The following is an 11,289-nucleotide window of genomic DNA, read 5'->3' as shown; positions in this document are numbered from 1 at the left end:
GGGGTCGAATACTTATTTTCCCCACTGTAAGTGCTTCTGTAGAATCTGGACTGTATTCAAAACATTCAGACTGGAAATTGGACTAATTCATTTGGCAGATGCTTTTATCCAAAGAGACTTACAGTAATTATATATAATATCATATATAATATGAGAATGTACTGAAAATAATTTACATTAACAAGGTATCAGTAACAAGGTACCCTGATTTAAGATGTTAATAACAAGGTGATATCAGAAGAGATGAGTCTTCATTCCTCCACCAGGGCAAAATAACCTGTTGAAAGATGAAATAGGTTCAGACCTTCTATATGGGCAGAAGTATTAAACTAAAACTTCTTTTGTATAGTCTGAGAATAAAAACGTTAGCAATATTACATTACTACACTACATTACATTGATACATACATACACAATATTACATTGCATTATTACTAAACATTACTATACTATACACAATGTACTAAACTAAACTAAACTAAACTAAAAGTTTTAGCAGTGGATTTAGTTGTTCAAAATGAGGATGTCAGTGATTTGGTCAGTCTGAGGTGATCATGATCATACATGATCATACAGGCAGGATATATCTCGGCACACGCCATCAGAAGTTGTGATTGTGATTTGTTCTTTTTAACTCTTTCTTTTCTCTGTGAACCGGGTTCTAGGCTGAACACAGTGAACGAGAGTTCAGTTGCCGTGGTTACCACACGCTCCAGGGAGGTGTACTTCTGGGGCGGAGGCAAGTTCACCCCACAAAAGCTCGACATGCTGAAGGCTGGCAGCAGTGCCCAGCACGTGTGTGCCGGGGAGACCCACTTCGCCGTCGTTTCGGTTGAGAAGGAATTATACACTTGGGCGGTGAGCAGACAAACTCTTAACATGTATTTGGTTGTTTAAAAATTCCTCACCTAAAGGTATATTTAATGAAAGCCTGAGTGGAAAGTTTAAGTCTGACTCCAAACTAGTATGACCTGTTGCAATGATATGATGTCGAGAGCATGGTGATCCTTGATATGTTGTTGAGTATACTTTTTGATGGCATCTCACGTAGTGATGCCCAACTCAGGTAGTCTTTTTTTTTTTTCTCCCTAGGAGTGAAATATATTAGAGGTCATCCACATCTTTTGAAGTGGCTTTTGTCATGAGACAGAAAAGCCTTTTAGTTCCATCTTTAACCCTGTGCCTTGAAGATGGCCAAATGGTATAAAAGATGGATGTAATCTCTGTGATGATGTGGTCTTTGATGTGTCTGTGTCTGTGTCTGTGCCTACGTACAGAGTGTGCAGGGTGGGGCAAAGATGGTCGGTCAGTTGGGTCATGGAGACCAGTCTTCTTATCGGCAACCGCGGCGGGTGGAGCGTTTGCAGGGGAAGGCCATCCGTCAGGTGTCCTGCGGAGCAGACTTTACCGCCTGTGTCACCGGTTAGTGAAGTTGGAGATGGAGAATCGGTCCTGTCAAGCCGTGATTATTACTACCGTATCATTACAGTGTTGTTTGTTTTAGGATATTTTTAAGGAATCAATTAAGATAGGAGTTTACAACGAGAGTTGTTTTCTAGAACCTTAAATGGGCTTGGAATTGAGGGAGCATGTGTGTGAACTCATATGTGATTTTGTGTGCTTTTTGTACCGCATAGTAAATGTATCCTACCAAAGGTAATGTGGCATGATTGTATGGTTGAATCTAGATGAGGATCAGCTGTACCTGTTTGGCTCCGACTGCTCTGGATGCATTGGTGTGTATCCTAATGTGGCATGATCGTATGGTTGAATCTAGATGAGGATCAGCTGTACCTGTTTGGCTCCGACTACTATGGATGCATTGGTGTGGAGAGTGAGCGGGGCATGGAGGTGCTGGAGCCGGTGCTGTTGGACTTCTTTCATGAGCGCCCTGTGCGTCAGGTGTCCTGCGGGGACAACCATGTGGTGGTGCTCACCCACAGCAGGGACATTTACTCTTGGGGCTGCGGAGAGTATGGTGGGGAGGAGCCCTTCTTTTCACTTTTGTTGTTCTATCCCTTTTTTTTTTTTTTTTAGAACAAACCTTTGTATGATCACTGTTTATCTTCCTATAGGGCGGCTTGGGCTGGATTGTGAGGATGACTTCGCCTCCCCAATGCAAGTGAGTAGAATCCAGTAGTATTGGTGCACAAGGGGTTAATTCTGGAAGGCTCAGGGACATGTTAGCGCCCGTTTTAGGCGTAATTGTGTCACAACATGTGCCTAAAAACGTGGCGTTGTATGAACTGATCTCACACGGCTAAAACCTCATTCTGCATGCCGTAGGAGCAGACAAAGACTAGTTGCACTTTTCCTACTTATGCATACGCATTTACGGGAAGGCCAGTGGAGAAGAGGTAGTCATGGGAAAACTATGGGAAGAGATATGCAGGGAGCGACATATTTAGTGGTCAACAATGAATACGCAGAACAAAGCCAAGAGACTTGATCTTAGCCCTGGTGTGTGGCTTTGATAATGAGCACCAGGTGACAAACTTTTAAACACAGACGGATACATTTCTTTCTAGCATTCCATATGAATAACACAGTTTAACACATGAATAACATGTCTTTTGACTGTCACATCAAATACATTGGAATGACATGTATAGTCACATGAGATGTGCAATTCTTCTGATTCATTTCCACATATGGATTCCAAAATGCCCACTGGGTTTGGCACAGAATAGTAGAAATTCTCTTTTCAAGAAAATGAAAAGAGGCTTTGAACATTAACCATATACCAATACCATACCACCAGTTTGTTTTGAATGTTTTTGAATGCTGTCGTATGTAACTAATTTAAATACCTTTCCTCACCAACACTTTGAAATAAAGTTGTTCACCGTTTTGGTGTAATCTACCTCTGTGAGGTAGCATGTTGCTGGTGCCGAATAAGGTCCCTGCCATACGATTGTTTTTCCCAGGTTCTCCTCGGGAACCAAATGTGTGGGTCTTTCTGCTAGTCTATGATTGGTTTCTAGTGTACAGGAGGATTACAGAACGGATGGAACAGTTTTCATCTTCAGAATACTACTGCACACGTTTCTCCTCACTACGTCTCCTGTCTCCTTTGCAGGTGGAGCTGCCTAAAAGTGCAACCATTGAAACTGTGTGCTGTGGTAGTGATGGAACATTCTTCCTCACAGAATCTGGGAAGGTTTTAGCCTGTGGAAACAATGAGTTCAACAGGCTGGGTCTCAACCAGGGCATCACTGGCCTCAAGCACCAGCCTGGGGAGGTGGGATATATTTATATTGTCTGAGTGTGGAGTTTGTGAACCATGTTCAGAATGCTCTCAGGGTGTATTTTTTTAAGCTAACCCACGTGAATCAACATAAATTATGAGGAAAAATCTTTTTTGAAAAAGTTTTAGGATATGAAATAAAAATGTAGAGATGCTATATTTGTCAATCACAAAACTAATGAGTTAGATGCAAAACCTAAGAACAGACTTGGGTGAATTTCTGAAAATGTAGGAACAAATATATCTGCCATGTTTCTTTAGCATAATATCTTGTTTTATTGACTACAAATATAACATATTTACATATAAGAGCAAATTTACCAGGAACACTAGGACGGTCTATGTTAATTTGCTCTGAGGGCGAAAGTTACTGCATTACCTATCAAAACGGTTTCATAGTTTGTCATAGTTTTGCAACATAGATTTGTTTATATATAGTTTATAATGCTAAAGTTGATTGCAGCTGGATTGTTTTATAGGGATTATATTCTATTACTGATGTGTTCCATCAGAATTCCTTCTCTCAGAAGAAAGGTGCAATATTACCTGTAAAAATAAGTCTTCCTGCTGTGTATAGGCTAATGATTAAATCGTATGAAAAATGTCTTAAGATCTATTTTTAAGTGTTTAAGTGGAAATAAGTTGAAATAACCTTATCTCTTTAATTAGGGTTACCAAGGAGTGCCATATACAATCACACCCACCCTTGTGAAGCAGCTGGCTCGCTTCAAGATCCACAGTATTGCTCCTGGGAAGACCCATACAGCAGCCATAGATGGTACTATTACAAAAATAAACACATTCTGTTTCCATGTTTATTATTGTTCTTTAGAATTGCTTTTATGCCTTCAGTTCTATCCAGTTTGACATGCTTTATAGATGTTTTCAGGTTTCATGAACATCTTAACACCCTGTATGCTGTTCTATAGAGAGAGGTCGTCTGATGACTTTTGGCAGCAACAAGTATGGACAACTTGGGGTGAAGGATTTTAAGAAGCACCAGGGTGTCCAACTGCTTGTTGGTCCTTTTGGGGGAAAGGGCATCACCAAGGTTTCCTGTGGAGATGGGTTTACTGTCGCAGCAACTGAAGGTAAGCACAAGACTTGGCTCTTTGACTTTCTTTGTAAAGACGAAAGATTAGGGAAATGATTGGTGATTTGAGAGTCATCAAACCTCGTATCTCGTAACCTCGTCTTATTTTCCTCCTGCAGACAATCAGATATTTGCTTGGGGGAATGCTGGCAATGGGCGGCTTGGGATGCCTCCAGACCGAGGCTTTGGGTCCGAGGTGTGCCCTGCCCTTCCCCGACCCATCTTCGGCTCTCTCCATCATGTGCCCGACCTGTCCTGCCGTGGGTGGCACACCATTCTAATCATGGGTGAGAGAATCTTTCTGAATCTCACATGATCACCCAGTTTAATTTGTCTCATCTTTCATCATTGCACATTAAGTTAAGTAGCCCTAAGAAGGCCAGTTTTATTGCTTCCTTTGCCATTGCACCTCTTTCCATGTGCAGCCTGTATAAACTGCAACACTGATTATCATAGGACTGTTCTGTAAGTGGTGTCACGGCATTGCTATTTTTCAAGATTCTAGTGGAAAATAGAGGTTAGCCAAATGAATATTGAGAAGACCCAAGTACCTACCTATACTGACTTACTTGAAGACTACCCACAAGCTAACCTAAGCTTATTGATCTGTCTGTTTGTGAATGTGTGTATTGATCTATTCATCCACCTCTTTACCTATTCATTCATTCATTCATTCATTCATTCATTCATTCATTCAAAGCTTGTCCTTGGTGATATTGTTGTGACAGTGTAGTGACGTTTGCCTGCTTTACCAAAATGTATTGTATTTCTTTTTTTTCCAGAAAAGGTCCTCAATTCAAAAACCATCCGGTCCAACAGCAGTGGGGTGTCCATTGGCAGTGGTAAATACAATTTTGAAACAAATAATGTACTGAAATAGGAAAGGGCAAGTTTTCATTGTAGTCTTAAACATTAGCTTTGTGGCACATTATTACACACTATCTTTTTTTTAAATGTTGGCAAAGTTTATCCAATGTTGTGTAACTGCAAGGTTGTGAGAGAGGTTTGTGTAACTAGTTCAATGACCAGCACCAGAAAATATGTATTTCCCTTTTCACATTTCATCAAGGTGTTAGTCATGAATCCACTGCCACGGTGGACCTGGACGCGGTCCAGGGCTCGGCAGACACAGAGCTGCGCGAGGGAACCTTGGGGAGAACGGTGGAGGCTGACATGGAGGACCGATACCTGGAGTCCCCCCTGATGTCCATAACTAACCAAACAGGGAACAGCTCTTGTCCCTTCTGGCTGCGCAAGGTATCAGTGTCCCTGAAGGTCAAAAAGCCTTAGAGGGGAAGTTTATATACCGTATATATTTAGTATATAACGAACATGGCTACGTGCGTACGGACTTGTGCGCATTGACTGCACATGTGCTTGCAAGTTTTAAAGCACTGGCTCAGAGTTAAGCGAAAACTAAATCCATGTTTGATCCCTGGGAATAAAACTACTGGAGACTCACTGATAAAATGAGAGTTTCGTTTATTTCATCCTTCAATTAATCCGATTGATTAGAATCAATGGCCCTCATTCTCGAACATTTTCTGAAGTTTCTTCTGAAATGTTTCTTACGGGCTTCGGAAAAACAACGTAAGCAAAAGACATCCGCCAAATTCATGCACGCTTGAAAATGTGGTCCTACGCAGCAGAAGTTTTCTGGGCTGTGCTCCCCCGGAAGAGTTTTCTTAAATTGAAAGCGCGTTCTCGTGCTCCTGAATTTGCATACATACACGCCCTGCCAGCTCCTTATAAGGGCACGCAACCGTAGTGACGTGTGCAGTCGGAATCGACTGAATCTACACGAAAGCAACAGCAGTGTTCGTGTACATTACATTTAGTCATTTAGCAGACATTTTTGTCCTAAGCGACGTACAAGGGATAGAACAGTCAAGCTACGAGCAATAGAGACCTAGTGTAACAATAAATACTACTTTACATAAGAAATAGAAAAACGAAATAGGAAATAAAAACGAAGTGCAGGAATGTAACTGCTATAAGTGCAAGTTAAGCACTAGTCGAAGTGCCAGTTAGGAAGGGAGGTGCTCTCTGAAGAGTTGGGTCTTCAAAAGCTTCTTAAAGGTAGAATGGGACGCGCCTGCTCTGGTAGTGCTAGGCAGTTCGTTCCACCAACGTGGAACTACTTGAAAATTCTGGATTGCCGTACTTGCACAGACGGCAGTGCCAAACGACGCTCGCAGCATTCCGGTGTAGTGCTTTTATTTATTTTATGACATCACGGTGCCTCGTAGAATCATGACTATAGGCCTACATGTGAAACGTAATTGTTAATGATACTTTAATCCGAGGATCTGTAGAGTTGATGTGAACGCAATCACCAACGATTTCTCACAAATTCATTAACACGGAGAGTTTTCTTAAATGCGATTCCTCAAAAAACCACAAGATGGCCCACTCTGGCCGAGTTACGACTGCTATTTCGAGTTCGGAAAGTCTTCTGAAGTTCAGAGCAAATCCCAGATGAGAAAACTTTCATGAATGCCAAATGTTGTCCTAAATCCAATTCAGAAGAAATTCCTCTTAAATTCTTCTTAAATTCTTCTTAACTGCGTTCGAGAATGAGGCCCAATCTGATTAGATTACCAGCAAAGCTATTTTAAGATAGGTGTAGCTATCGCTCTTAGAGAAGTAACTGGGTATGAAGGGGCAGGGAAATCTGATTGATTGAGCTTGTGTGCTGAGAGATGTGTCTGCAACAGCAAAACTAATATACTTTGGAGACACAAATGCACAGTTATGTTGTACAAACGCAGACATTTTGGGCTATACTTAAGCCCTTACGTGTTGGTGTGACCTTTTTTTGTTGAGGAAAATAGTCTGTTCCAAAATGGTTGCACCTAAATGTATGCTTGACTTTCTCTAAACAGGAACTGCAGGATGCAGAGTTTATCCCCATGCCAGCCAGCTCCAGCTCCACGTCTAACCCTTTGGCCCCCGCTTACTCGGAGAGTGCCACCCTCCCTTATGATGAGCTCCAGGAGTTGAAGGCTGCAGCTGGTGCAGTAAAAGGCTGCTCGGTACATTACATTTTTTTTTTTTTTTTCACATCTCCATTTTGCTCCTTGCTTGTTTTGTTTTGTTTTGTTTTGATGAATATGTCTGTGCCCAGCAGGTAGGCCAGTCGGGTTGCGAGAAGGTCAGTGGTATGACAGAGAGTGAAGCCTGCGAGCAAAGTGGACAGCAGCAGCAGCCAGGTCTCAGAATGTCCTGCTGCCAGGCCAGCAGTGACCTTGAAGAGGTAAGTCAAGGACACCAAACAAAACACTCCTTGGGAGTTGATTTCCCCAGCTCCTACAGTGACTGTACCATCTTCTCTTATAATCTACCAGTCTGCAGTTTAGCGTCATTTCTGCCTCTGTGATGGACATCACCATCCATCCTCTAACTTGTAGTCCTAAAATACACATGTGTTGATGGGGTTTCTGTCCGCTTTGAAATGTATCAAAACGCTGCTTTTCTTCTATTTCCCTGTTCCCGTCGCTGCATAGTGGGCAGTCACTGCAGATATACTGGCAATAGGCTGTATATTACACCACATGGAGCAACGTTTTTAGGAAGAATGATTTCTCTTGTTCTCCCTTACAGTTCATCTGATCTGAGGCTGAACTTTTCACATTGAAAAGGACACAGCAGTTGAATGGGTAGCTTGCTTGCACATAATATGTGGAAGAAAAATAAGGCCCTATAGTTTGTAAGCTATAGTACAGACCTTGTCTTTGCAGGCACATTTGTAAACTTTGTTAGGAATATGTTTGCATTTAATAAGAAAATGCTCTTATCAAAAACAGCTGCAAAACAACCATACTCAACAAATAGCGTTTTTCAACTATGTTAGCGTTTCTTTGTCTAAACCTATTGCAGTTTTAATGTGCCTCTCATCCATTTTCAGTCATTTCTCAGTCAACATAGCCCTCTAGTGTCAGAATTCCAACTCTCTGACTCAGAACAAGAGTGTTGGGAGAAAAAGTTTGGGAGTGGGAGAGGGAAAACACTGCGTTCTTTGAGGGTCATATAAGTTCAGGATCATGTAGATCCAGCCAATTATTGGCTTTGTCATGGTGAATCCAAATACCTATTGGCTCCAGCAGTCGTCAAAGCTAGGAGTTATTGTACAGATGTGAACAGTAGTTCCTAGAGAGAGATTCTTTCTAAGAGAACAGGTCATTCATGGGAGAACCATCTCTAGTCGTAACATTAGCCATCCAACTATCTAAATTTGAATCTGTAAGGGTGATTTGTACCAAAAAGGATACGTTTAAACTCGGATTAAACCAAGATTTATCTATTAAATTGCAGGGAATAGTCACATGTTCTGACCGTATAGCCAGGCAACTTTATGAGCCCACGTCTCCTTTCCTCCCAAAACCCAGATGAAGAAACTTTAAACAACACCGCATCTATACCTCAGTTTTTTCCATGAATAACTTTCTGACTTCTCTTTTGCAGCTTAAAGAAATCGTTAACAGGCAAGAGGCAATGATTCAGTTGTTACAGAAGCAGGTAAGGTCTTTGTTAAATGGATATAGTAGGCAATTGCCCATTGTTTTAACTGGATGTTTTCATGCTAACTAACAACTTTAATTTCATAAAAAATTCACAAATTTAATATCAATTTGAATAATCTGAGTTGATGCCCCCCCCCTTTGATACTGCAGTTCAGTGACCAGCTGAAGGAGAATGAAAAATTATGGGAAGCCATTCAGAATATGACAGTCAGCTGTCCTGTCGATGCACAAACAAATCAGCACTTAAGTCGTCCGTCACGTGATGAAGAGGAGGGATGAGCCTATACAGGAGCCAAACAGTGAGCACAGTTCTGTTCTCCCCTATTGTGAGGGATTCTGCACAATCACTCTCCAGTCATTTCCCTCTGTGGTTTGGTTGGCAGAGGTTTGAGCAAGAGGTGGGGAAGGAGTGTTGTTTTTCCTCTAAGTTGTGACTGCCGAAAATGTCAAACGGTGTAAGGTCTGGAATCTGGTTTTCTTTCCTTTTTTTTCCCCTTGCTGGCCGTACCCTATTCTCTCAGAATGTTGTTTCATTCCATTATCAGTATATAAGAATAATATTGCTTGTATTTTTTCTCCATGACAATTTTCATATTTTGTAGTGCAACACTTTGAATGCATCTTCACAATCACAGCACAGCTGTACTGGCAGGACTCAAGAATAGATTGCCTATTGTTATTTTGAGGAAATAATGAAAATACTGTTAAAAAACACCTTAAAAGGAATGCATTTAAATTAACTTCACCTTAATAGGTTTGGCAAGACATATAGGTTGAAGAATTGATTCTTCACTAGACACAGTTATATGTTTCCATAGAGTAGCAGACATCTATGGAATTGCAGCAGTGTTGTTGAAAGGGTAAAGGAAAATAATGCAGTAAGAATTATTTGGGCTACTTTGTTACACCTGAAATTGTGATTGTGGAATGTTTTAACTGCCAGTTCAATTTGAGTCACCAACTATATTTATCGTTCGTTATGTCATGAGCATACAGAATGACATGTTACATGTTAAAATAGCACTATGGGTTTGTTTTTCTTCACTCAGATGTCTAGAATATAACATAAAAGTTGAAGATATTGGACAGTGCAGAAATGACCCTTCGTTCATGTTGGAAAATAGAGGATTTTGAAGCCATATTTACACATATCGGTCACTTTATCTACCAAACTGGTAACTGGCTATACAGTTACTAAAATAACATGTAGACAAGAATATGCCAGAATTAAGGATTATTGTCCTCAATACTTTTAATATCAGTTAAAATGTGCCTTATTGAGATATTAACAAATAATTGTCTTACTGAATGTCCATTAATGCTCAAGTAGTCCTATACATTGAGCATATTTACATTACATATGTATGTCTAGACAACAAGGGGCTGAAAGGTGTGAGGTAACAATAAGAGTTTTCAAACCTTGTCCATCCTTTGATGGTGGAGCTGTTGTCAAGATTGGTTGTAACCCTATGGGGGAGATTTTTTAGCAACAGATTGCTAATTTACAACTTCTGTCATTACAGTGCCAATAATGTTAGGCATATTTACTGTGCAATGAGTAGTTGACTCACTTTTTCACAGAACCAACTTAAGAGAGAAATCTGCAAGCAAATATGTGTTTGTTTACTTTTAGTTTACTGTTATCTGCCTTCCTTTTTTCAGTTTTATTATGTATTTTGTCACAGGCATGTTTGAATGCCGGATTAAGGCCCCGATCAACTACTGATGTAATAGGCAGATTTGGCCATGTTATTTTATTCTGTCTTGAGTAAAGATCCTGAATGTGGTACTTGGGTGAGGTATTACAATTTGTCATTTAATTTCTCTGTGCTATACTCTTGACTTGTCAGTTGATTTAATTATGTTAAGACCATCCAATGAATTGTGGTCTTGGAATCACCCGTTATCTGTACCCATTTTAACAGTGAAACCAAAGAAAGTTATGGGTGTTAATAAATACAAACACATATACACACACCTATTGTTTTGTGTGAAAATCATTTTCATGACCTTCGAATCTTCACTTTGATTGTTGTCTCAATGTCAGAATGTTCTAGCCTTCAAGCTAGCCATCGTTTAACGTGCCAAAATACAAGATCCTCTGGCTAACTAATTAGACAGTGTCTTATCAAATATTGTATGTTGACACAGTAATAAAGGTAGAAATTCTAATGGTCCTTCTATAATGGTTGATATGTCAATAGTTGGTGTTTAAAGTCTTAATCTTTGTGTACTTACAGCACTATGGCTTGAACCAACGGGAAAGTTGCCACTTGTTCATTTTTGAACTTTTCTCAATTTAGGTAAGTTGTTAAGGCCATTATTGTAGGTGCATCATCGGTGCTACCAAATTCCACTTCTGGTATTGGCAAACTTAAAATAGCAGTATATGGAGCAACAGAGTGATTCTGAAATAGGCCCAAAAA

The 11,289-nt window shown here is 40.4% G+C and overlaps 1 protein-coding gene across 2 annotated transcripts; it reads left to right on the top strand.

Annotated features, from left to right (window-relative positions):
- The first annotated feature begins 480 nt into the window (after positions 1-480).
- Positions 481-10,840, top strand: LOC105893154 (serine/threonine-protein kinase Nek9). Of its 2 annotated transcripts, none has more exons than XM_031580571.2 (14): positions 481-858; positions 1,278-1,422; positions 1,778-1,978; positions 2,076-2,122; positions 3,080-3,241; positions 3,917-4,025; positions 4,177-4,338; positions 4,460-4,627; positions 5,123-5,182; positions 5,410-5,597; positions 7,226-7,375; positions 7,468-7,596; positions 8,805-8,858; positions 9,014-10,840. In XM_031580571.2, exons 1-14 carry the CDS (start codon positions 565-567, stop codon positions 9,140-9,142), a joined length of 1,998 nt encoding a protein of 665 aa, XP_031436431.1. In that variant the 5' UTR covers positions 481-564; the 3' UTR covers positions 9,143-10,840. The 2 variants fall into 2 exon arrangements, with proteins under 2 accessions (XP_031436431.1, XP_031436432.1); XM_031580572.2 differs by having other exon boundaries at positions 483-858; positions 7,471-7,596.
- The last annotated feature ends 449 nt before the right edge of the window (positions 10,841-11,289 follow it).

This window comes from Clupea harengus, chromosome 14 (assembly GCF_900700415.2).
Source record: "Clupea harengus chromosome 14, Ch_v2.0.2, whole genome shotgun sequence".
NCBI lineage: Eukaryota > Metazoa > Chordata > Actinopteri > Clupeiformes > Clupeidae > Clupea > Clupea harengus.
This window is presented reverse-complemented; position numbering and strand designations above follow the sequence as displayed.